This window comes from Pelophylax lessonae (assembly GCF_965119305.1).
Source record: "Pelophylax lessonae genome assembly, chromosome: 5".
Lineage (NCBI taxonomy): Eukaryota > Metazoa > Chordata > Amphibia > Anura > Ranidae > Pelophylax > Pelophylax lessonae.
Genome location: NC_138772.1, coordinates 13,535,072 through 13,562,950, shown reverse-complemented (window position 1 = coordinate 13,562,950; position 27,879 = coordinate 13,535,072). Strand labels below are relative to the sequence as shown.

Genomic DNA, 27,879 nt, shown 5'->3' with positions numbered 1-27,879 from the left:
GATTCCTATCCAAATCGCATGCAGGATTCCCACACAGCTCCTGTGGCTTCCGTTTCCACAGTGTATATCAGCGGCTGCAGCTCAGACTCCTTCTGCCTCTCCACCCCCCCCCCCTCAGCGGTTTTAGCAAACCCACTGGACCCCCTCCATGTGACAGTGCGGACCAATCTGAAGTCATCTAGGTTGTACTGTCAGCACCTAAAGGAGAGGAGAGAGAAAGCCGTGGGGATTTTAAATCACAAGGCCTGTGAAGCGACTTTTCGTTGTCTAACAGCATGGGACCGCCCCCAGTGGTAGGGGACCGCCCCCGGCTGCAGGACCTGTGACATCGCAGAACTGGCCAAGAGATCCGTGGCCTTAAGTAGAGAGTTTCCATGATTTTATAGAACATGGTGGAAGATCTTTTGTAAAGCAGGTAGAACTGCTATCCAATAACTACGTTTTCCCACTCAGCAGTTACAATATATCACTAAAGTGGACATTTACACACATCTTACCAGGCCACTGTGATCCTGGGATCCAGGTAGTTTAGTTTGGACGTGCCCAGAGCGATCTGCTTGTTCTCCTCCTTGTCTGTGGCCATAAGCTTCAGTTTTTCCAGTTGCTCCTCCAGCCTTTCCTTCTGCTTCTTCTTCTTCTCCAGCTCCCTGAACACACAGAGGAATCTCACTGATGGGACATTACACAGAATGCTGTCCCCCCCACCACCCCCCAAAACAGACAAAACATTTTACTGATTGCTGCTACATCCAGACCAAAGACAAAATAGCAATCTCTCCAAAAGGTAGACCAAGTATATCTGTCACAAATAAGCTCCACAAGCAGCTACATTAAAATTAGAATTAAAGTGTTAAAAATAAAGAGTGGGGGATTAAAATCCTGTTGGGTTTTGAGTGCTATCTGGGGCTCCGTTAGATTAAAAAGGTTCTAAAAGGCAGGTTTTTTTTTTTTAACCTTAAAAGCGTAACTTAACTTTGGTTGGGAAAAAAACATTCCCCTCTGGGTGATCTCTGTACATTGCAGGGATTGTAAGAAACTTTGTTGCAGATTCCTAACTTTTGTTATTCTGAAGAAAACATTGTTTGTTCCACTCTGCTGGGTGGGTCAAATAGGAGTGGTTTCATAATTATCAATCAGCTGTGCAGCTGCAGGGCTCTAATGAGGAAATCTGCTGGGCCTGCATCCCTTTAGACGTGTTCCTATTGGGAGTATCTCACCAAAAATGACATTGTTGCTGGGGATGCCAGAAATCTGACTTGTATCTTAGTGCAGACTTCTAACAAAATTGGTGAGCCAATCACACAAGCAGGAAATGTTTCTGGGGTGTGGTCAGTATACATTCTGTGTACAGAACACCTTCAGGTCGCCATATTGCATTTCTAGAAAATTACAACCGCTGCAGATTGAAAAAGAAAGGTCCTATTTAATAAAATTCAATTACAATATGATTTGTGACGCAAATGTATACGCTATAATTTTTTCTCTTTATTTGCTATTTTTCCCCCCAGTAAAGTGGAGTTACCCTTTAATGCATTCTCAAAATTAAGGTAAAAAACCTTCTTCATGCAGCTCCCCCCAATACTTACCTGAGTCCAATCACGATCCAGTGCTGTGCACGAGAGCAGCGTCTTTCTCCGCTCTCTCTCTCCTCACTATACAGAGGCAGCAGTGGGGGCCATAAGCTCCTACTGCTGTCAGAGCCAGTGAGCAGGGCTGAGCCACGCTCTGTGTGTGTGTGTCAATGGACACATACAGCGTGGCTCAGAATCGAGCCCACACAAATAAGCTTGCTATGGGGGCACTCTGCGGGGGAGAGGAGGCAGGGGTGCCAGAGAGGGACCTGAAAAGAGGATCTGGGCTGCTCTTGTAAAACCATTGCACAGAGCAGGTAAGTAGAACATGTTTGTTAAAAAAATAAAAATAAATTTAGGTTTACAAAATCGCTTTAACCACTTCTGGACCAGAAGGAATTGCCCCCTTAATGAGCAGGCCATATTTTGCGATTCGGCCAATTGCGCGGTCGTGCCACGCTGTACCCAAATAAAATTGATGTCCTTTTTTCCCCACAAATAGAGCTTTCTATTGGTGGTATTTTATCACCTGTGCAATTTTATTTTTTTGTGCTATAAACAAAAAAAAAAAAAAAAAGCAACAATTCTGAAACAAAAAATCTATATTTTGCACTTTCTGCTATACAACATTCTCAAAAAAAAAAACAAAAACAAAAAAACAGTGCATATGTATAGCACTGATTACTGTAGTAATGTCACTGGTACTCCCAAAAGTGTCAAAAATGTCAGTCAAGGGTCCGATCTGTCCGTCGCAATGTCGCAGTCCTGCAAAAAATCGCAAATCGCCGCCATTACTAGTAAAAAAAAATAAAAATGACAAATCTTTTCCGTTGTTTGTAGACGCGATAACTTTTGTGCAAACCAATCAAAATACACTTATTGGGATTTTTTTTTCCAAAAATATGTAGCAGAAAACAAATTGGCCTAAAATGTTAAAAAAAAATTAGATTTTGGGAATGTTATATAGCAGAATGTGAAAAAACTGAATTTTTGTAAGATCTTACCTGTAAAATTCCTTTCTCTGAGTCCTCCGACAGTCGCCGCCACTTCATATTCATCACTAATGGGGTTATTGACCTTTGCTCCGCAGGAGTAGCTAGGCAACAAAATAGTTAATATCAAAGCTTTTAGCATATCCCACCCCTAGGGGGTGGTCCCCTCAGTCAATACCTCCCTGCTTCCTGCATTCCCAACTTAGTTTCAGTAGCATAGCAGTAGAGTACATAAACAAAACCCCAAAAGAGGGGCGGGGGCAGCGACTGTCGGAGGACTCAGAGAAAGGAATTTTACAGGTAAGATCTTACAAAAATTCCGTTTTCTCTTACGTCCTCCGACAGTCGCCGCCACTTCATATTCATCTATAATGGGGACGTCCCATAGCAGTGTAGACATGAGGGGTGGGAAAAAACAGCAGCCGCGCCTAAAGCAACGCAGTACCCACATCAGAGAAAGGAACCTCACCAAGTAAGGAAACCAACTGGGCAACAGGAAAAAAACGTGCTCAACAGGAGCAACAACCCAGGAAAACAAGTAACCTAGGGATAAAGACATCCCAACAGCCAAGGACCCAAAACAAGGGGCCCTAAGGCACTGCCGCACTAAGAACTTTGCGGCCAAAGGAAGCATCAGCCGATGCCTGAACATCCACCTTGTAGAATTTTGAGAAGGTGTGAACAGACGACCAAGTCGCCGCCTTACACACCTGGGCCACAGAAGCCTGATGACGATAGGCCCAAGACGTACTCAGAGACCTGGTAGAGTGCGCCTTCACAGGAAAAGGAGGAACCTTCCCCTTCAAAGCATAGGCTTGCACAATGGTCTGTCTGATCCATTTGGCGATGGTCGCAGCCGACGCTGCCATGCCCTTCCGAGGACCCTCTGGAAGAACAAAAAGAGAATCCGACTTGCGAAAGGATTTTGTCGTTGACAGGTAAACCCTGATCGCCCGAACAACATCCAAGGAATGCAAAGCCACCTCCCTTGGATGCTTAGGCTTCGCGCAAAGCGAAGGCAAGACAATGTCCTCATTGAGGTGAAATTCCGAGATCCTCTTCGGAAGAAAGGAAGGGTTAGGTCGTAAGACCACCTTATCCAGGTGAAGCACCAAGTAGGGAGAGCTGCAGGAAAAGGCCGCCAGCTCCGATACCCTGCGAGCCGAAGTGATTGCCACCAAAAAGGCAACCTTCTTAGACAAGAGAGACAACGAGATCTCCCTGATGTTTTCAAAGGGAGCATGTTGCAACACGGATAGAACAAGGTTCAAGTCCCATGGCGGTAAAGGATTCCTCCGAGTAGGAGCCAAGTGACGCACCCCTTGAACAAAGGTGCTAACCAAAGAATTAGACGCCACCGGGCGTTGAAAAAGAACGGCCAGTGCAGAAATCTGACCCTTAATCGTAGCCAACGCCAAACGCTGGTCCACTCCAGTCTGGAGGAAAGCCAACACTCTCGACACCGAGTACGAGCGAGGGGAATACCCCCTGGACTCACACCAGGCAAAATACGCCCTCCAAGTACGGTAGTAAATCTTCCCCGAAGAGGCCTTCCTAGCCTTGATCAAAGTGGGATTGACCTCAGGGGAGAGACCCCTATCCTTCAGGACCTGGCTTTCAACAGCCAGGCCGTTAAAGCCAGCGACTGTAAAGCAGGATGGAAGATCGGTCCTTGAGATAGGAGATCTCCTCGAAGAGGCAGACGCCACGGAGCGTCGACCGCCAGATTCACGAGGTCTGCGTACCAAGACCAGCGAGGCCAGTCCGGTGCCATCAGAATCACCGTGCGCGGTTCCGAGGCCAACCTGCGAAGGAACCTGGACAGCAGCTGAATCGGTGGAAAGGCATACATCAGACGATACTGATGCCAGGGCGCCACCAACGCGTCTGAGGCGTCTGCCCGAGGATCGCGCGTCCTTGCTACGAACCTTTCCACCTTGTTGTTTAGACGAGACGCGAACAGGTCCACATCTGGGGACCCCCACTTCGCGCACAGCATCTGAAAGACATCCGGGTGAAGGGACCATTCTCCCCGGTCCAGGGTCTGGCGACTCAGATAGTCCGCCTGCCAGTTCTCCACCCCCGGTATGTGAACTGCCGTTATCGCCGGGACGTGCGCCTCGGCCCAAGACAGAATGTCGGCCACTTCCCGAGCCGCGCGGGCACTCCTGGTGCCCCCTTGGTGGTTGATGTAAGCCACTGCTGTGGCATTGTCCGTCTGCACCCGAACCGGACGGCCCTGAAGCCTGTCCGTCCAACGCAGAAGGCAGAGATGTATTGCTCGCAACTCCAGAATATTGATCCGAAGGGAGGATTCCTCCCCCGACCAAGTTCCCTGGGCGGACAGAACGCCCAGGACACCACCTCAGCCCGACAGGCTGGCATCCGTGGTGATCACCGTCTACGACAAAGGACGAAAGGACTTGCCCCCGATACCGCCGGGGACTGGAGCCACCACAAAAGACCCCTGCGGGTAAGGCGGCTCAATGAAATCTGCAGATCCAGAGACTGCTGACGCCCGTCCCACTTGGCCAGGACCTCCGCCTGAAGATCCCGTGTGTGAAACTGGGCGAAGGGAATCACCTCGAAAGCCGAGACCATCAATCCCAGACACCTCATACACGTCCGGAGGGACGAGCGCTGATTGTCCCTGAGGGACCTGACTTCGTCCTGAAGAGTCCGGAGCTTGTTTTCCGGCAGGAAGACCTTCGCTTGAACAGAGTCCAGTATCATCCCCAGGTAGGGAAGACGAACGGACGGACACAACGTCGACTTCGGAAAATTTATCGTCCAACCTAACTCCTGCAGAGTCTGCATCGTGATGGACAGGTCGTTCACCAGGCCCTGACTGGTCGCAGACCGAATCAAGATATCGTCCAGATACCCCAAGACAGAGATGCCCTGGGCTCTCAATAAAGCCAGGACCGGCACAAGCACCTTGGTGAAAACCCGCGGAGCCGAAGCGAGACCGAAGGGTAACGCCACAAATTGGTAGTGATCCTCCGCAATGGCGAATCAAAGGTACCTCTGGTGACCCTCGAAAATTGGAATGTGAAGATACGCATCCTTCAAATCGATGGAGGCCATGAATTCCTCCGGAACCAGGGCAGCCACCACCGAGCGCAGAGATTCCATGCGAAACTTGCGAACACTCACAAAGTGGTTCAGAGCTTTCAAGTCCAGAATCGGACGTACCTTGCCCTCCTTTCTGGGCACAGTGAACAGACTGGAATAGAACCCCCGAAATCTGTCCCGATGAGGCACCGGAACTACCACTCCCTGGGCCCGCAGGTCCCGCACCGCCAGGTGCAGATCCCGCAAGCGCTCCGGAGTCAGCTGAAGGTTTGAGGGGAAAAATCTGCCCGCCGGCCGAGAGAGAAACTCGATCTTGTAACCAGATCGAACGATGTCCTGAACCCACCTGTCCCGAAAGCGGTCCAGCCAGGGTTGAAGAAAACCGAGCAAACGTCCCCCCACCCCAGAACCGGGTGAGGGCGTCCCTTCAGGCCGTAGTGTTATGGGCAGCGGACCCGGACTGGCCGGACTTCTGCTTACCTGCCCACGGCTTCTTCTGGGAGCCTTGAAGGGCTTGCCCTTATAGTGCGACCGAAAGGCACGAAAGGACCCCTGAGAGGGTCTAAACGAGGTATTCTTCTTACCACGAACAACCTTATTCTTGTGAGTTTGGGGCAAGAGAGTGCTCTTACCCCCAGAAATACCCTTTATCAGAGTATCCAAAGACTCGCCAAAAAGGCGAGATCCCGCGTAGGGCAAGTTAGCTAAAGTCTTGCGAGAAGATTGGTCAACAGACCAACATTTCAGCCATATCAGGCGACGGTTCAATACTGCCACACTTGAAAACGGGCAGCCAAAGGGACCAAATCTAAGTCCGCATCACACAAATACATGACACCCTGATGAATCTGATCCACCATAGCCAATGTTGACGGCGGGGCAGAGTCAGCCACCAGGGTGCGCCTGAGCACCTGCGTCCAATCCGCAATAGCCTGGGCTGCCATAATGGAAGCAAAAATAGGCTTCAGCATAGAGCCAGCAACCGTATAAGAATGACGGGCCAGAGACTCCAATCTCCTGTCCGTCGGGTCCCGGAACACCAGGGTATCCTCAGCAGGGATCGCAGTGGATTTATTTAAAATCGCCACTGCATGAACCACCTGAGGCGGCACACACCAGCGCTCATCAGTGGCGGGTGTAAATGGATAACGCAGTCTGAACCTACTCGGCACCGCAAAAGGCTTTTTTAAATTGCGCCATTGCTCATCAACTGTGCGCTGAAATTCTGTAGAGCAAGGAAAAACCTGCAATGTTTTTCGTTTCCTTTGCGTCCCATAAGAGGACATCAAACCAGGAGGACATGGTTCATCCTGCAAATGCAGCGTTTGCTTGATAGAAGCAGCCAACTCATACATGAGTGCAAGCTCTTCAGACGAGCCAGGGGGAGAATTATCAACCCCTTCCACCTCAGCCTCCCCCTCAGACCCCACAAGGTCTAGAGATGAGTGAGACCCTGAGAAGGGCACTCCAGCCATAGCAGCCCCATCGCCCTCTGAATCAGAGGAAATAGACACTCTGGGCCGTTTAGTGGATCGATCAGCCACCAGCATTCTGCACCTGAGCAGCCAAATTTGCCACAATAGTAGCCAGATCAGCCCCCTCGGGGGAAGCAGCAGCCCCTTGGCCCCCCACCAAGGTGGGAGGAAACTTGCAATCCTGAGAATCCATGCCCCAGAAGTATTAGGAAAAAAGGAGTACTGCCCCTTTAAGATCGCGGCGAGCGTAGCCCACCGCACCCACTGAATACACCGACCCCCACAGGGATAAGAACACTGGGCAAGGAATACAGGAAAACAGGGAAGATAAAAACCTGGAGAGATCACACAGGCTGCTGCACCGATCGCTGTCCCAGAGCAAAAGGAAGTGATGCATGACTGACCGCCCCTATAAAGCCTATGTAAGGCTACACAAACATGGCTGCTCGGCTGAGGATTTCTTAGGCACACAGAAAATGGCGCCGACATGTGGTCTGAGCAATCGCCGCCAAAATGGCGACGTTTGGCGCCAAAACGCCGCGCCTCACCACACAGGACCGGCCACTACAATTCTGCCGCAAAAAAATGGCGGGTCGCCGCAGCGATCGCCGCACAGCATGTCCAAACCCAGACTGCTTCATGTATGCACTCAGCAGAGCAGGAGAGCCCCCCCCCCCTCACAGCCCACACACAGGCAGTAATTCCACACAGGAACTGACAGGGAGCTCAGCAGCCACACAGACATGCAGGGTCACACAGTCCCAGACTGACACCCAATAGACAGGTCCCCACATAGAGATACACTTACCAGTCCGGATGGCGTGGGGAGCCTGCTCCAGCGACCAAACCGCTGTACTGAGGACAGGGAGTGTCGCAGCCGAGACGCAGTGGAACTGCGGTGCGAAACCGCAATGGCGTCCAGTGAGGTAGCCACCTCACCGATAGCATCCCTGCAGCGAACAGGGATGGGTCGTTCAATGTGCCAGGGAAACCTGTGCTGAACGCTCGATGGCAGGCTGGGAAGCCCCTGGCCCTGAGCCCTGGGATCCAGGGTGGCCAGTCCGAGACCCAGCTCCGCACGATCATCTTCATCAGAAGAAGCTAACTAATGCTGAAAACAAACAGCTAAGTAAAATAAAGAGAAAAAAAACTCCAAATAAAATCAAAAAGAGAAAAGAAGCTGAGACAGAGCCCCAGCACAGGAACAGCCAGCTACTCCTAAGCTAGGCATTAGAAACTGAGTTGGGAATGCAGGAAGCAGGGAGGTATCGACTGAGGGGACCACCCCCTAGGGGTGGGATATGCTAAAAGCTTTGATATTAACTATTTTGTTGCCTAGCTACTCCTGCGGAGCAAAGGTCAATAACCCCATTAGTGATGAATATGAAGTGGCGGCGACTGTCGGAGGACGTAAGAGAAATATACATTTTTTTTTTTTCCCAAAATTGTCACTTTTTCGTTTATAGCGAAAAAAAAAAAAAAAAAAAAAAAATCACACAGGTGATCAAATACCACTAAAAGAAAGCTCTGTTTGTGGGGGGAAAAAAGGACATTTTATTTGGGTACAGCATCGCACGACCGCACCATTGTCTGTTAAAGCAACTCAGTGTCGATTGGCAAAATATGGCCTGATCATTAACCGCTTGCCAGTCAGCCCCTTGCAGGCAAAGTGACGTTGTATGGGTATGTCACTCGCCTGCGAGCCAACAGGGGGCGAGCGTGCGCCGCCGGAGGTGCGCTCCCGCCCCCGCTCGCTCACTCTGATCCCCTCGCGATCGTCCGTTACAGAGGGAGAAAGGCAGGCGGCTAATGTAAACAAAGCAGCCTGTCATTCTCCCGTGTAAGTGCAGAAATCATACGGTCCTGCTATTTAGGACCGTAGAGCTCTGCACTTACACGGGAGAATTTTTTAAGATCTTACCGTAAAATCCTTTTCTCTTAGCTCATTGACAGACGTAGTCCTCTTTGATTCACATCAATTGGGTTATGTTGTCTCCGCAGGAGTAGGACTAGGCAGAAAGAAAAAACGTTCTGGCTCCACCCTAGGGGCAGTCCCAGAGGGTATATCCTCCCTCTCTCTGCTACAGGAAATCAGTTCTGTTGTAAAGCAGTAACAGAGAATTTAACCCAACCCAACTCAATGATAGAGGGGCGGGTACTATGTCTGTCAATGAGCTAAGAGAAAAGGATTTTACGGTAAGATCTTACAAAAATCCGATTTTCTCTGTCGCTCATTGACAGACGTAGTCCTCTTTGATTCACATCAATTGGGACATCCAGAAGCAGTGCCACAAATGAGGGGTGGGATTGACAGAAATCAAAATCCAATCTAGAAGGCCCAACCGGTGCCAACTAGAAGTTTTAAAGGCTCATTATAAACAAAGAATGAGACTCAAATAAAAATTTCCAACGGAAAAAAACCCTCGAGGTAGACCACTGGTCTCCTCAAATTGCGGCCTGCAAAACCTTGCGGCCAAACGAGGGATCCGACGATGCCATTACATCAACTTTATAATGTTTTGTAAAGGTATGCACCGACGACCAGGTAGCCGCCTTGCACACCTGGACCACTGACGCCTGATGGCGAAAGGCCCATGACGCACTAAGTGCCCGAGTGGAGTGCGCCTTAACAGGGAACGGGGGCTCCCGACCCTTAATAGAATAAGCCTGTACCACCGTCTGCCTGATCCATTTGGAAATAGTCGCGGCAGATGCAGGCAACCCCTTTTTGGGTCCATCCGGGACCACAAAAAGTGAATCCGTCTTGCGAAACGAGTCTGTCGTTTTCAAGTATACCCTGATCGCCCGGACCACATCCAAGGAGTGTAAAGCAAACTCCCGAGGATGACTGGGCTTAGGACACAGGGAAGGTAATACAATTTCTTCATTCAGATGAAATTCTGAAACCACTTTTGGTAGGAAGGATGGATTCGGACGAAGAACCACCTTATCTCTATGAACCACCAGATATGGGGAAGGACAAGATAATGCAGCCAGTTCTGACACCCTGCGTGCAGAAGTGATAGCCACCAAGAAGGCCACCTTCTGGGACAACGTAGGTAGAGGAATCTCCCTAATATCTTCAAAGGGAGGTTTCTGAAGAACCGACAATACTAAATTAAGATCCCAGGGTGGTAACGGCGCGCGCACTGGCGGAGCCAGATGTCGCACCCCCTGGATGAAATTCCGCACCAAGGAATGAGTAGCCAAAGGCTTCTGAAAGAAGATAGCTAATGCTGAGACCTGACCCTTGATAGTGCTCAAGGCCAGTTTCTGCTCAACCCCTTGTTGCAGAAAAGCTAATATTCGACTAACCGAATAAGATCGTGGGTGGAACCCCAGGGGTTCACACCATGCAATGTAGGACTTCCATGTGCGATGATAAATCTTTCTGGAAGTCGCTTTCCTTGCTTTAACTAGAGTAGGAATAACTGAAGCTGACAAACCCTTGTCCTTCAGCACCTGGGTCTCAATAGCCAGGCCGTTAAAGCCAGCGATCGTAAAGCAGGATGGAAGATCGGTCCCTGAGACAGTAGGTCCTCCCTGAGAGGAAGTCTCCACGGGACGTCCGCCACCAGTCTGACCAAGTCGGCGTACCAAGCTCGGCGAGGCCAGTCCGGAGCTACCAGGATTACTGGAATTCCTTCCTCCTCTATCCTGCGAAGAAGTCTTGGCAGTAACCCGAGAGGAGGGAAGGCATACGTTAGCTGGTATTGCCCCCACGGGGCGACCAGCGCGTCTGCGGTCTCTGCTAGAGGATCGCGGGAGCGAGCCACAAATCTCTGTACTTTTCTGTTGAATCGTGATGCCAACAGATCCACATCCGGGGTGATCCAACGTAGGCACAACTGGTGGAAAACTTCTGGATGGAGGGACCATTCTCCCTGATCCAGAGTCTGACGGCTGAGATAATCTGCCTGCCAATTCTCCACCCCCGGAATGAACATCGCAGAGATAGCTGGAACAAACCGTCCCGCCCAGCGAAGAATGCAAGCCACTTCCTTGGCCGCCCAGACACTCTTGGTGCCCCCCTGGTGATTGACATAAGCCACAGTCGTGGCGTTGTCCGACTGGATCCGAACCGGGCTGCCCTGGAGCTGCTCGGTCCAGTGGAGCTGCTCGGTTCAGTGAATCAGACAAAGTCTGATCGCTCTCAGTTCCAATACATTTATCGGTAACCTGGATTCTTCCGGGGACCAAAGTCCCTGAACGGATAACTGACCAAGAATTCCTCCCCATCCGGATAGGCTGGCATCCGTGGTCACTATCGTCCAATATATTGGCAGAAATGACTTTCCCTGGCTGAGCATCGGAGACCGAAGCCACCAGACCAGAGACTCTCTGGTCTGTTTGCTCAATCGGATCCGATAGTCCAGGGATTCCGGATTTCGATTCCATCTGAGAAGAATCTCTTGCTGAAGAATTCGGGTATGGGACTGGGCAAATGGGACTGCTTCGAAGGAAGCCACCATCAACCCCAGAACCCTCATGCAAGTCCGAAGGAAAGACCAGCTGTTGGATAGTAACAACTGGACTGCTGATTGAATCTTCCGGAGTTTCCCTACCGGAAGGAAAACTCTTGTCCTGAATGTGTCTAGAATTAGACCCAGATATTCGAGCCTCTGGGTGGGAACCAGAAATGACTTCTGCTGGTTCACCAGCCACCCGAATTCCTGTAAAGAAATTATAGTAATTTCTATGTTTTGTAGCAGGGTCTGTGGAGACTCTGCATGAAGCAGGAGATCGTCTAGGTAACCTAGAATCGATATGCCTCTTTGGCGCAGTAGTGCCAACATTGAGGCCAACACCTTCGTGAAGACCCGAGGAGCCGTGGCAAGACCGAAAGGTAACGCCACAAACTGATAGTGGTTCTCTTCTATGGAAAAACTTAGAAACCGCTGATGTCCTGCGTAAATGGGAATGTGAAGATAGGCGTCCTTGATGTCTATGGACGCTAGGACATCCCCTGAATGCAGGAAGGCTGCTACTGTGCGAATGGATTCCATTTTGAATTTTCTTATGTTGACAAAGGAATTGAGTGCCCTTAAGTCCAGAATTGGACGCACTTTGCCCTCTTTCCTGGGTATTGTAAATAGGTTTGAATAAAACCCTTGAAAACGTTCTGTCCAAGGAACGTGGACTACCACTCCTTGTTGTAGTAAATCCGTGACTGCTCTCCGCAGATCTTCTAAACGATCCGGGGATAGTCGGATATTGGAAGGGAAGAATCGCGCCGGTGGGAGAGATCGAAACTCGATCTTGTACCCTGACCTTATGACTTCGCAAACCCACTTGTCCGGGATTCTGGAGAGCCATGGATCCGGGAACCGGCGAAGACGTCCCCCCACCCCAGTTATAGGTGGGGGCGCACCTTCAGGGTTTAGTAGACTTATCTTCAGGTCTGGAAGGGGCGGGCTTTTGCTTGCCCGACCAACGTCCCCTGAAGGAGCTTTGGAGGACTTAATTTTTTCACCCGCGGGACGAAAAAAATTTTTGTGAGCAGAAAAAGAAGGCCCTCGTCTTCGACGAGGTCCTTTACCCTTAGCACTTTGCGGTAAAAAGGTGCTCTTTCCTCCCGTGAGATCCTTAATGATCTCATCTAAGTTGGCTCCAAATAAACACTCTCCTGAAAAGGGGATATTAGCCAATGCTTTTTTGGAACCTTGGTCGGCTAACCAACCTTTTAGCCACAGTGTACGTCTGAGAACCACTGCTGAAACTGATGCTCGCGCCAATAATGGAGTGGCGTCAAACGCCGCATCACACACAAACTGTAACCCCTGTATCATCTGTTCCAACAAATCTGATACCGCCTGAGGGACCTCTTCTAAGTCCCGGCGTAACCATTTGGTCCATTCAGTTACAGTCTGTGAAACCAGCCCAATAGCAATTATTGGTCTGAAAGCTGATCCAATCAAGGAAAACATGGTGCGAGACATAGCTTCTATCTTGCGATCCACCAGATCCTTAAAAGACGGAGCGTCTTCTAATGGAATAACCGTGGCTTTATTCAATCTAGCAATTGGTGAATCCACCACAGGTGGTTCTGTCCATTTCTTAATGAGGGTTTCCTCAAACGGATAACGCCTGTTAATGCGTTTAGAAATAGCAGAAGTGCGTTTTGGCAGATTCCATTCTTCTTTGATCGGATTGCCAAAACATTTGGGCAATGGAAAAACCTTTGCCACTTTGATGCGTTTTTTAGTCCCAAAGGGGATCTCAGTCTCAGCTACTTCCGACGGAAAACCCTGTAATCTTAAGGTTTCTTGAACAGATACAATTAGCGCGTTTACCAACGCTTCCTCTCGGGCTATGGCTGATGCCGAAACATCCTCCTCACTGTCTGAAGAGACAGTACCCGAGACACCAATCCCAGATGAGGTACCTGCAACTGCAGAAAAAGGCTCAGATTCTGAATCCGAAGTTTCAGATAACATGGGGTTAGGCGGGGGTCGCTTCCTTGCGCCCTGTCCCTGACAAGCCACTTCCACCCGGGACACAAAGGTCTCCATAATAGCTGACAATGATTCAATCGTAAGCGGGGTGCTGGAGGATCCTGCAGACACCTCGAGGGGATCCGGTGGAGATACATGAGTGGCAGGGTCCATGTTAACCCAGGACACTTTGCCAGAAAAAAACTTTTTTTTTTTTTAATATGTATCCCCCTAGCGCAATAGCGCCCCTCAGTGTACCTGCTTCTTGACCCCCACAGAGAGAGAGAGAGAGAGAGAGAGGGACCCTCAAGGCTCACCACCCGATGCAGAGAAGTTTCCTAACAACTGCAGTCAGCGTTTGTCTCTTACAGACTGGGAAGAACTGTGTTCGTTTTCCCGGGTAGAAGGAAGTGGCTCTGCCCCCTGTGTACGCCTTCCAGCGTTCCCAGCTCTCCTCGAGGTTAGCTGGGCTCTTCAAACATGGCCGCCCCCATACGGGAGACAATAGACTCCAAAAAAATGGCGGCCGGCGTGACCTGCGGACATTCGTGTACCTGGTCTACAGCAAAATGGCGGTGGATTGCCGAAGTATCGTCTTCCCAGCACATCCACCTGCATACTACGCTAATGGCGGTTTATCGCTCTGCAGGAGGTCCACTACAGTCAAGGTAGGATTGTACCTCCTATGTCTGCTGTAATACTGCAGTCTGCTGGGTAGAGTGTTAGCTCCCAAACCAAGTCCGCTTGCCCACCAAACACATGCTGTATTTACAAGGGGGACTTTTAGTGTCAGAAAGATACTGACCATGTATGGAGGGGCCCATATTCCAAAATGCCTCATAACGAGGAAAAGGAAACATTTACTCACCATACCAAACCGACAGGCACCCTCTCTTCACAATACCCTCTCCACCGGGGTGGGGGGTTGTTGACCACTCCGGACGCCTCGACTCTCTGGTTCCTGGCGTCCAAGCGAGACTTTTAACTCGCAAGGTCAGTCCCTCCAATGGGACTCCGTCGCGGCCGACACAGCGCGGAGCTCTGGTCTGCACGCGCTCGTAGGCAGAACCGGGGTGACCACTGGATCTCAACATCCAGCCCGTCGCCCGGCCCCGCATACTTACTTGACTGTGTCGCGGCCGACCAAGCGCGATGCAATGGTCTGCGCGCGCTCGTAGGCCGGCTGGGGTGACCACAAGTGTCGCCCAGATCCGGCGTAATTTGCTTGAAGATCTCACAGGAAAAAACACTGGAGAAAAACTACCTAAAAAAAATATTTTTTCTAAAAAAAAAAATCTTGCCAGGACCAGAGATCCCAGCAAGGAACTTAGGTCCTTACTCCTGACTAGACAGAAAAAAAAACTGATTTCCTGTAGCAGAGAGAGGGAGGATATACCCTCTGGGACTGCCCCTAGGGTGGAGCCAGAACGTTTTTTCTTTCTGCCTAGTCCTACTCCTGCGGAGACAACATAACCCAATTGATGTGAATCAAAGAGGACTACGTCTGTCAATGAGCGACAGAGAAAAAAAAAAAAAAAAATCGCAGATCGCCGCCATTACTCTTTAAAAAAATAAATAAAAATGACAAAAATCTTTCCCTTAGTAAACGCAATAACTTTTGCGCAAACCAATCTAAATACGAGTATTGTGATTTTTTTACCTAACATATGTAGCAGAAAACAAATTGGCCAAAAATGTTAACAATTTTTGATTTTTACATTTTTATTTTGGGAATTTCATATAAAAAAAATGTGAAAAATATTGTTATTTTTGCAAAATTGTCGCTCTTTTGCTTTATAGCGCATTATCAAAAAAAAAAAAAAAAAAATTGCACAGGTGATCAAATACCACCAAAAGAAAGCTCTGTTTGTGGGGAAAAAAAGGACGTCAATTTCATTTGGGTACAGCGTCGCACGACTGCGCCATTGTCCGTTAAAGTCACGCAGTGCCGAATCGCAAAATAGTCCCTGGTCAGGAAGGGGGTAAAATCTTCCGGGGCTTAAGTGGTTAAGGGGGTAAATCCTTCCGGTCTTAAAGTGGTTAAAAAAAGGAGGGGGGGGGTGTATTTTTTTTTTTTTAATATACACAAATGTGTTGTCTTTCCTTTCTATTTTAAACTGTATGGGTTGTTTTACAAGGTCAGGGGTCACATCTGCTTTTAATACAGAAACAAACAATTCGTACTTCTTTGTCTTGTCAGTGTTATAATGTTTATGGTCAGCTTTAGCTTTCTTCAGCTCTTTCTTTGCTTCCTTCAGCTGCTCCTCCTTTGCATCAATCTGAAAAATAAAATAAATAAAACCTCAATATTAGTGCAAGACATCAAATATCTTCTGCTGAGGATTCTCCATAGAAACTCCTACAGGTACTGGACTTCTCCCTAAAACAGCCAAAGTTACACTATGTTGCCGGCCTGATGGACTAAAGGCCCGTACACACTATAAGAAAATCTGTAGGGAAAATTCATCGGACGACCGATCTGCCGATTTTCGGATTGTTAGTACGGTGTTTTCGAAAGCCGACTCCGACTTTTCGGCTGACAAAATCCTGATGTGCAGGCTATAAAATTTTTGTCGTCCGTCAAAACTACGCCCCATTTTCGTCTCATTAGTACAGATTTAGACGGGAAAAGATCTTATGAGCAAGACTAGGCATGCTCAGAGATGAAAGAACACATAGAAAGCAATCCAACACATGACATCACTTCTGAAGTATAATTTTGTCGTACGGGAAAATTCGTATGAAAAAAACCTCTTCACTTTCCACATCAGACTAGCATGCCACAAAAAACGGACGACAGATCGTTCGATAATCTGATCGTGTGTATGGGGCTTAACCGGTTGCCGACCGCCGCAAGTACATATACTGCGGCGGTCAGCCCCCGCCAGGCAAAGTGACGTATGGGTACGTCACTTGCCTGTCGCTTGTGAGCCAATAGCAGGCGAGCGCGCGCCTGCCCCGGCTCGTTCCCTAGGAAGTCCGTGCATGTGACCGGCGGACACGATGTCCGCCGGTCACTCGGCGATCGACGGTGGAGAGGGAGAAAGGCAGGCGGCTAATGTAAACAAAGCCGCCTGTCATTCTCCCCTGTGTAGGAATAGTGATCATACGGTTCTACTATGTAGGACCGCTGATCTCTGTTCTTACAACAGTAGCCATGTCCAATCACAGTTAGAATCACGCCCCTAGGACACACTTAACCCCTCCTTTTCCAATAAAGTTAACCCCTTCCCTCCCAGTGTCATTTTGCAGTAACAGTGCATATGTATAGCACTGATTACTGTAGTAATGTCACTGGTAACCCCATAAGTGTCAAAAATGTCAGTCAAGGGTCCGATCTCTCCGCTGTAATGTCGCAGTCCCGCAAAAAAAAAAAAAAAAAAAAAAAAAAAAATCGCAGATCGCCGCCATTACGCGTTAAAAAAAAAGGACAAAAATCTTTCCCTTCGTAAACGCGATAACTTTTGCGCAAACCAAACAAAATACGCTTTTTGCAATTTTTTTTTACCAAACATATGTAGCATAAAACAAATTGGCATAAAATGTTAAAAATTTTTGATTTTTACATTTTTTTGGGGAATTTCATATAAAAAAATTTGAAAAATTATTTTTGCAAAATTGACGCTTTTTTTTTTGTTTATAGCGCAAAAAATAAAATTCGCACAGGTGATCAAATACCACCAAAAGAAAGCTCTATTTGTGGGAAAAAAAAAGGACGTCAAATTTGTTTAGGCACAGCGTCGCACGACCGCGCAATTGTCCGTTAAAATCACGCAGTGCCGAATCGCAAAATACCCCCTGGTCAGAATGGGGGTAAAATCTTCCGGGGCTTAAGTGGTTAAGAAAAGTTGGGTAACCCAATATGGCAGTGATGGTGAACCTTGGCACCCCAGATGTTTTGGAACTACATTTCCCATGATGCTCAATTACACTGCAAAGTGCATGAGCATCATGGGAAATGTAGTTCCATAACATCTGGGGTGCCAACGTTCACCATCACTGCAATATGGTGTTGGCTCCCACATTATACAAAGCAAGAGGTTATTGTTGGTCCAGCTCACCTTCACTTCTGTAAAGGAGGAACGGCCAAAACCACGATACATCATCTCTTATACCCTCAGAGACTGCACTTCCCACATACCCAGAGAACTCCCTGTGCCCACCGTCAGATAAACATTTGGGGGAATCCATTACTGGGAACATTAACACTGAATACCCTGGGATCCTCCTGATACTGTTACCCTACAGGAGCCAATGCTAGCAGAAGTATTGCAGGCAATGGAAGTGGTCCTTAATTCAGAGGGGTTTTTTTTTATCCTTAATACATTCTCAGCATTACTGCAGGGCGTGGATTTGGTGCTCAGAATCACATACTCATACGTCTTCAGCATTTCCAAGTCTGGGGCAAGCACGCGCGTGCCATCAGCTACCAGCTCCCGCTGTGATTGGACAGAGTCCGCTAGCACCCAGCTATAGTTCGGGACACAGGCAGAACGGCAGTCTATGCAAACAAGGCAGATTGCCGTTCTGTCAGCAGGGAAAGCATGAATTCTGTGTTTCTACAAAGTACAAGCACCTCCTCCACAGTTAGAAAGCACTTCCTAGGAAAACCCCATTCCCTGCCGTTTTTATTAGTACAGTGAGTGCATATTGTTAGCACTGATCACTTTATTGGTGTCACTGGTCCCCAAAAAGTGTCAGTGCCTGATATGTCCACCACAATCCTGCAATAAGTCGCTGATCTTTCTGTGCAATACTGTTGCACAGAGCAGGCAATTATAACCTTTATATATTAAAATAAAAAAAACAGCCTTTAGTTTCACTTTCATAACCACTTGACCTCCGGAAGATTTATGTGGTTTCCGCACCACATCAGATTCGCAGGCAGTTTACAGAGATGCAATGTGGGAATCACCGCCATTCCAGTGCAGGTTTCCGCACCACATCAGATTCGCAGGCAGCTCATACTGCTCTCTGCGAACAGGTGTGGGTGTCAATACAAAAAAGGTAATTACACCCCCAATTTGGTTTGCAGAATGCAGTGCAAACTGTGGAATCGGATCGCATGGGTCTAAACACCCATTGGATCCGATTCCAGTGCAAAAAAAAAAAAAAAAGAGTCCTGCCCCATTTTGACCCGAATGCGATTTCAGCTATACAAAGTGTATGGCTGAATTTGCATCACACAGACATCGCATTTGATGTGCACAGCAACGCACGTGCAATGCCTGAAGCCGCATAAGTGTGAACCCAGCCTAAGGCCTCATGCACACTGGACCTTATAAAAACCACCAGTAGCGTTCGCTGTAGAAAGTTGTAGCTGTAGAATTAGTTTTGCAGCGTTTTTTTTTCAGTATTCGTGTTTTTCAGCTTCTTTGTGTTTGCATTTTTAGAAAAACTATACTCCCACTAAAAATTACAGCTCAGAAACACTCAAACGCAGACTAGCCATGTTTTTTTTTTCAGAGTTTGAACATTTTTACAGCTAAAAAACACCTCTCAAAACCCGCTAGTTCTGGGTTATTTCCAGACAGAAGGCGCTCCTGGCACAAAACTGCTGATACCAGCCTATGTGTGTATTGACACATAGGATAACATGCTGGGGAGTTTACAGGCTGCAGAAAAGAATACATAAAGCAAAAAACAGCCGCTGTAAAAACGTTCAAACTGACACGTCTGTGGGGAATTTCTTCCCATTTGTGAGGTTCCTTGATGTTAAAATGAGAGGATCTGAGTCACAATCACTGCTCCAATTCGAAGGTGATCAGTAGGGATGAGGTCAGGGCTTTGCTCACGTCATTGAGGTCCTTTTTCACCAAAGGGGTCAAGCCATGTCTTCATGGAGATGGCTTTGTACACAATTGAGCAGTCATTTTGGAAGACAAAAGGGTCTCCCACAAACCACTGCCACCAGTTAAGACAGGCAGGTACGTCCCACTCATAACCCCACCATGGCACCCAACTAGAGTCAAAGCCCTTCAGAAACACACTGATCTGTAGCATTGGCTTCTGTACATAGGAGCGCTCCACCCACAGATTCCAAAAATGGGTTTTCCAAGGACAGTGGTTGCAAGAGAGATAAGTTTGAAAGTGGAATCCATACACCAACTGACAAAACCTAGCAATATAGGAAGAAAAATAAAATAAATGTATAAACAAATTGGTGAAATACCTTTGCCTGTAGATTTTGCATAGATTTTTCAAAGGTCTTTGGTGGAGCCCTCTGGTGGTTGCAGAGAAGAGCCACAGCCCTGTTGGCACGGTTGTAGGACAAGATTTTGGCTGCTACGTTGTCCTCCGCTGTTCACAAAGAGTAGAAGATACATGTAGGGTTATTAACCACTTCAATACCGGGCTCTTTCACCCCCTTCCTGCCCAGGCCAATTTTTAACTTTCAGCACTATCATACCTTGAATGACAATTGTGCGGTCATTCAACAATGTACCCAAGTGAAATTGTTATTTTGTTCACACAAATCGAGCTTTCTTGGTGATATTTAATCACCACTGGGTTTTTATTTTTTGCTAAATAAATGGGGCTGGGGGGGGGGAAGCATTTTTCTTTGTTGCAGTTAAAACATTTTGAAAATAAATAATCTTTCTTCATAAATTTAGTTCAAAATGTATTCAGCTCTATTTGGTGAAAATAACACAAATCAGTGTATATTATTCTGTAGAAAAGTTAAGAGTCCACAAACTATGGTGTATATTAGAGCTGCGCGATTCTGGATAAAAATGAGAATCACAATTTTATTTGCTTAGAATAAAGATCAGGATTCTAAGCATAACATCTTTCATATTATACAAAAAAATTGGGCTAACTTTACTATTTTTTTTTTAAATCATTAAATTTTAATTTTTTCCCCAAAAATTGCATTTGAATGACTGCTGCAAAAACACGGTGTGGCATAAAATATTGCAACAACTGCCATTTTATTCTCTAGGGTCTTTGCAAAATTATATATATATATATATATATATATATATATATATATATATATATATATATATATATATATAAATAGTTTGGGTGTTCTAAGTAAATTTCTAGCAAAAAATACTGATTTTAACTTGTAAGCAACAAGTATCAGAAGAAGGCTTAGTCTTTAAGTGGTTAAACTGTCCTCATTTACAGACAAGAAGTTCATTCCCTTTGTGTTCTAAAAGAACGAAATTATACATTGTAAAACATGTTTAGGCCCTGTTGATACCTGAGCATTTTTCAGCTCGTAAAAATCCCATTCATTTCAATGGCCCCTGTTTACATCTGAGCATTTTGTCACACGAAGCAAAACGCCTGAAGCTCAAAAAAGTACATGAGCTTCTTTTTTTGGCAGATTAGCAGCGTTTTTGTTAGATGTCAATGCCTGCTTCCAAACATCTGCAAAAAACGGCTGCAAAACGCAAAAAAAAAAAAAAAAAACGCCTGAAAACGATACACTCAGGTGTGAATGTGCGAATGGAGCCTTAGGGTCCTTTCACACGTCCGTATGTCAGTTTTTCATTCCATTTTTTTGCGGATAAAAAACAGACACAATGCATGTCAATAGGATTGTGGATGTCAGCGGATGACCATCCGCTGACTTTCGATTTGCGTCCTTTCCTATCAGTTCCGTTTTTTGGAACGGAAGAGAACCCTATTTTTCTTCCATTTAAAAAAACTGAATGGACGCAAAAAACGGATGTCAGCGTTGTCATCCGCTGACATCGGCAATCCCATTGACATGCATTATCTCCGTTTATCATTCGCAAACGGATGGGATGATAAACAGACATACGGACCGGATGACACAAGTGTCGTCCGTGTAAAAAAAAAAAAAAAAAAAAGTGCCGAAGCGGATCAAAAAACGGTCCGCCCCGTGTGAAAGGACCCTTAAAGTTATCGCACAGCGCTTAGCAATGTTGATAAACATTTGCAGGAGGCTTTTATTTTTTTAACAGCTATGATTGAGCAGAGAACAGTTCTTCTCTGTATGAATCGAGGAAAACTGAATTTTTGTAAAATCTTACCTGTAAAATTCCTTTCTCTAAATCCTCCGACAGTCGCCGCCTCTTCATATTCGTCACATATGGGGTATTAGACTTTGCTCCGAAGGAGTAGCTAGGCAACAGAATATGTTAACATTAAAGCTTTTAACATATCCCACCCTCAAGGGGTGGTCCCCTCAGTCAATACCCTCCTACTTCCTGCAACCATATCTCAGTTTCAGTGGAATAGCAGTAGAGTATACAACCAAACCCCAAAAGAGGGGCGGGGACTGTCGGAGGACTCAGAGAAAGGAATTTTACAGGTAAGATTTTACAAAAATTCCGTTTTCTCTTACGTCCTCCGACAGTCGCCGCCTCTTCATATTCGTCACATATGGGGACGTCCCAAAGCAGTGCAAACATGAGGGGTGGGAAACGCATCCGCACCGGAAGGCAACGCAGTCTCCGCATCAAAGAAAGGAACCTTACCAAAGGAAGGAAACCAGCTGGGCTACAGGAAAAAATAATTGCTCAACAGGAGCAACAACCCAGGAAAAGACAAATAACCAGGGGATAAAAAACTTATCCCAACAGCCAGAGGTCCCCAACAAGGGACCCTAGGGAATTGCCGTACTAAGAACCTTGCGGCCAAAGGAAGCATCCGCCGATGCCTGAACATCTACTTTGTAGAATTTTGTGAAAGTGTGCATGGTCGACCAGGTCGCCGCCTTACACACCTGGGCTACAGAAGCCCCATGACGACAGGCCCAAGACGTACTCAGAGATCTAGTAGAGTGCGCCTTCACAGGCACAGGGGGAACCTTCCCCTGCAAGGCATAGGCCTGCTCAATGGTCTGCCTGATCCATTTGGCGATGGTAGAGGCCGACGCCGCCATGCCCTTCCGAGGACCCTCTGGAAGAACAAACAAGGAGTCCGTCTTTCGAAAAGACTCAGTCGATTTAAGGTAAACCCTTATCGCCCGAACAACATCCAAAGAATGTAATCTCACCTCCTTTGGATGTTTAGGCTTCGCGCACAGCGAAGGCAAGACAATATCCTCATTAAGATGGAATTCCGAAACTCGCTTCGGAAGAAAAGAAGGATTAGGTCGCAAGACCACCTTATCCAAAAGAACAACCAGATACGGAGACTTGCAGGACAAAGCCGCCAGCTCCGACACTCTGAGAGCCGAAGTGATCGCAACCAAAAAGGCGACCTTTTTGGACAACATAGACAACGAGATCTCCCTGATCTGTTCAAAAGGAGCACGTTGTACCACAGATAGAACGAGATTCAAGTCCCAAGGGGGCAGAGGATCCCTCCTAGGAGGAACCAGATGCCGCACTCCCTGAACAAAAGTGCCAACCAAGGAGTTGGAAGCCACGGGACATTGAAACAGAACGGCCAGCGCAGACACCTGACCCTTTATTGTAGCCAGCGCCAAACGCTGATCGACACCCGTTTGAAGGAAGGACAGCACTCGGGAAACCGAGTACGTGCGGGGTGAAAACCCCCTGGACTCACACCAGGCAAAATAGGCCTTCCAAGTACGGTAATAAACCTTCCCCGAGGAAGACTTCCTCGCGTTGATCAAAGTATGAACGACCTCTGGGGAGAGACCCTTCTCCTTCAGGACCTCGGTCTCAACAGCCAGCGACTGTAAAGCAGGATGGTATATCGGTCCTTGAGACAGGAGGAGATCGTCTCGAAGAGGCAGACGCCACGGGGCGTCGACCGCCAGATTCACGAGGTCTGCGTACCAGGACCGGCGAGGCCAGTCCGGTGCCACAAGAATCACCGTGCTGCGTTCCGAGTGTAACCTGCGAAGGAACCTGGACAGCAACTGAATCGGTGGAAACGCGTACATCAGCTTGTACCGATGCCACGGGGCCACTAACGCGTCCGACGCGTCTGCCCGAGGGTCGCGCGTCCTTGCCACGAACCTTATTGTTGAGACGAGACGCGAACAGGTCCACATCTGGAAGACCCCACTTCGCGCACAACAACTGGAAGACAGCCGGGTGGAGAGACCATTCCCCCTGATCCAGGGTCTGGCGACTCAGATAGTCCGCCTGCCAGTTCTCCACCCCCGGAATGTGAACCGCCGTTATCGCCGGGACATGAGTCTCGGCCCAAGACAGAATGTCGGCCACTTCTCGAGCCGCTCGGGCACTCCTGGTGCCCCCTTGGTGGTTGATGTAGGCCACCGCCGTGGCATTGTCCGTCTGTACCCGAACCGGGCAGCCCTGCAGCCGGTCCGTCCAGCGATGAAGACAGAGATTTATCGCACGCAATTCCAGAATGTTGATCGGAAGGGAAGACTCCCCCTCCGACCAAGTTCCCTGGGCGGACAGAACACCCAGAACACCACCCCAGCCCGACAGGCTGGCATCCGTGGTGACCACCGTCCACGAGATAGGACGAAACGACTTGCCCCCGGACACCATCGGGGACTGGAGCCACCACAGAAGGTCTCTTCTGGTGCGATTTGAGGTCGCCCGTCCCACATGGACAGGATCTCCGCTTGGAGACCCCGCGTGTGAAACTGGGCGAACGGAATCGCCTCGAAGGCCGAGACCATCAATCCCAGACATCTCATGCACGTCCGCAGAGACGAGTGCGGAACGTCCCTGAGGGACCTGACTTCCTCCTGAAGAGTTCTGAGTTTGTCTTCCGGCAGGAAGACCTTCGCCTGCACCGAGTCCAGAATCATTCCCAGGTAGGGAAGACGAACAGACGGACTCAGTGTCGACTTTGGAAAATTTATCGTCCAACCAAACTCCTGCAGAGTTTGCATCGTGACAGACAGGTCCTTCTCCAGACCCTGGCTGGTCGCAGACCGAACCAGAATGTCGTCCAGATACCCCAGGACAGAAATGCCCTGGGCCCTCAATAATGCCAGAACCGGTGCAAGCACCTTGGTGAAGACCCGCGGAGCCGAGGCGAGACCAAAGGGCAACGCCACGAACTGGTAGTGATCCTCCGCAATGGCAAATCGAAGGTACCTCTGGTGACCCTCGAAAATGGGGATGTGAAGATACGCATCCTTCAAATCGATGGAGGCCATGAATTCCCCCGGAACCAGGGCAGCCAACACCGACCGCAGGGATTCCATGCGGAACTTGCGAACCCACACAGAGCGGTTCAGAGCCTTCAAGTCCAGAATTGGACGAACCTTGCCCTCCTTTCTGGGCACGGTGAACAGATTGGAATAAAACCCCCGAAATCTGTCCCGATGAGGCACCGGAACTACCACTCCCTGAGCCCGCAGGTCCCGCACCGCCAGGTGCAGGTCCCGTAAACGCTCTGGAGACAGTTGAAGATTTGAGGGAAAAAATCTGCTCTCCGGCCGAGAGAGAAACTCGATCTTGTAACCAGATCGAACAATCTCCTGAACCCATCTGTCCCGCACGCGGGCCAACCAGGGCTGAAGAAAACCGAGCAAGCGTCCCCCCACCCCAAAACTGGGTGAGGGCGCCCCTTCAGGCCGCACTGTTATGGGCTGCGGATCCGGATTGACCGGACTTCTGTTTTCCAGACCAGGGCTTCTTCTGAGAGCCTTGACTTTTGAACGGTTTGCCCTTGTAGTGCGACCGAAAGGCACGAAGGGACCTCTGAGGGGGCCGAAAATTAGCATGCTTCTTCCCAGAAGCCCCCTTAGCCTTGGGGAAATGGGGCAAGAGAGTGCTCTTACCTCCGGTGATCCCCCTTAATCAACACATCCAAGGACTCCCCAAAAAGGCGAGACCCATCATAAGGCAGATTGGCTAGGTCTTACGTGAAGACTGGTCCACCGACCAACATTTCAACCAAACCAGGCGGCGAGACAACACCGCCACGCTGTGCACGCGTACAGCCAACGGGACTAGGTCCAAGTCCGCATCACACAGATACATGACACCCTGGTGGATTTGATCCACCATATCCAGGGTCGCCGGCGAGGCCGAATCGGCCACTAGGACGCGCCTAAGCATCTGCGTCCAACTTGCGACCGCCTGGGCCGCCATGAGAGAGGCAAAACAGAGCCTTAAGCATAGAACCCGTAACAGAATAAGTATGACGGGCAAGAGACTCCAATCTCCTATCCGTGGCATCACGGAACACAGGGGAATCCTCTGCAGGAATCGCAGTGGATTTGTTTAAAACTGCAATTGCGTGATCCACTGGGGGTGGTACACACCACCTTTCATCAGTGGAAGGCGAGAAAGCGTAACGCAGCCTGAACCTACTTGGTACAGCAAAAGGTTTGCGCAGATTGCGCCATTGTTCCTTAACAGCGCGCTGAAAATCATCATTGCAGGGAAAAACCTGCGGCGTCCTGCGTTTTCTCTGCGTCCCATAAGCCGCCAAGGCAGCGGGGGGGACACACTTCATCCTGCAAACGCAGCGTTTGTTTTATGGAAGCAATCAATTCATCCATGATTGCAAGCTCTTCAGGCGAGCCAGGGGGAGAATTATCAACCCCTTCAACTTCAGCCTCCACCTCGGACCCCACTAGATCCAGGGAGGAGCGGGACCCCGATAAGGAGGCCCCCGCCATAACAGCCCCATCACCTTCACCCTCAGAATCAGAGGAAAGAAAAACTCTGGGTCTTTTAGTAGATTGAGCAGCCACCAGCATCTGCACCTGAGCAGCAAGGCCAGCCACAATAGTGGCTAAATCCCCCCCTGGGGGGGAAACAGCGGTCCCCTGGCTTTCCACCAAGGCGGTAGGAAATTTGCCCTCCTGAGAATCCATTGCCCCTATTACAAATGCCGGATAATAAAGGGTTAACTGCCCTTTTAACAAGCGCGGCGAGCGCAGCCCACCGCACCACACACAAGCACAATGAGACCCCCAGGGACAATAAAACTTACACAGGCAATGGATAGGAAGGATATAACCTGAGGAGACCCTCGCCGCTGCTGCTGCCTCGATCGGTGTTCCTGGAGAAGAGGAAGTGATGCTGCCAGGGCGCTCTATGAAAGCCTATGGGAGGCTACAAGAAAATGGCCGCCATGCATGTAGAACATGCGGCCGGAGCGAGTGTAGGCAAATTGGCGCTGTTTGGCGCCGAAACCGCCGCTCCACAGTACAGTAATGCACACATGTCATTATAAAAAAACATGTCAGATCGCCGCAGCGATCGCTGTATAGTGCCCAAACATGCCCAAAAACATGCCCCACAGCACACAGCTTCTCACACTGACAAGGCTGACACACACAGTGTCACACAGCTCCCCCCCCCCCCCCCCCTGCAGCCCACAGCATGCAGCCGAGTGATAGGGAGACAAACAGTGTGAACAGAGGCAGGTTACACAGTCCCAGACTGACACCCCCCCAGACAGACAGGTCCCCACATAGATACACTTACCTCACAATGGCGTGGGGGACCCGCACAGGCGAACAAGCCGCTGCACATGAGGCAGGGAGAGTCGCATACAAGACGCACAGAATGGGGGTTAAGAAACCGCACAGCGTCCAGTGAGGTAGCCACCTCACCAATCATCCCTGCACCGAACAGGGATGGGTCGTTCACTGTGCCAGGAGCGTTACCTGGCTGAACGCTCGATGGCAGGCTGGGAAGCCACTGACCCATGACCTGCGACCAGGGGGATCAGCCCCGAGACCCAGCCCGCATGATCCTCTTCATCCGAAGAACTAACTAACGCTGACAAAAAGAACAGCTAAGTAAAGGTAGAGAGAAAACTCAAACAAAAAATCAAAAAAGAAGAAAGAGTCTGGGGCACAAAGCCCCAGCACAGAGAGAGCCAGCCACTCCTGACAAGCTAGACATTGAAACTGAGATATGGTTGCAGGAAGTAGGAGGGTATTGACTGAGGGGACCACCCCTTGAGGGTAGGATATGTTAAAAGCTTTAATGTTAACATATTCTGTTGCCTAGCTACTCCTTCGGAGCAAAGTCTAATACCCCATATGTGACGAATATGAAGAGGCGGCGACTGTCGGAGGACGTAAGAGAAATGCAGTTTTAAGATCATGGGGGGTTTGAATCAAGATTTCTTTAACGATTAATCGTGCAGCTCTAGTGTATTTATATCTCTGAAAACTGAGGCTCCACTGTCATGGCTATCACTATTTGCAATGCAAACCACAAGAAAATGACCGCCGGACCACCCAAACATGATACACAAGGCTACAACAAAATGGCAGTGCCAAGAGGCCTACAGGGACTCGGCAATCAGGAGACCAGGCCTCACGACAGATCCAGTAAGGACGAAGGGGGCCCTTTAGCACCCATCCCAGGAAAGTGGCCAAACCACCCAAAAAAATACATCCCCAGGCGTATGTGGAGGGGTGCAAAATGAGGGACTTGGCGGGGGGGGGGGGGGGGGGGGGGGTTGGGTTTCCTGCGGGTAGGAG

General features: G+C 48.9%; 1 protein-coding gene across 1 annotated transcript in view; it reads right to left on the bottom strand.

Annotated features, from left to right (window-relative positions):
* The window catches only part of TOP1MT (DNA topoisomerase I mitochondrial), a 100,453-nt gene that overhangs the window by 10,758 nt on the left and 61,816 nt on the right, over positions 1-27,879 (bottom strand). The window contains 3 exon segments of the mRNA XM_082259820.1: positions 498-647; positions 15,732-15,826; positions 19,720-19,847. Coding sequence (XP_082115946.1) covers positions 498-647; positions 15,732-15,826; positions 19,720-19,847 — 373 coding nt within the window.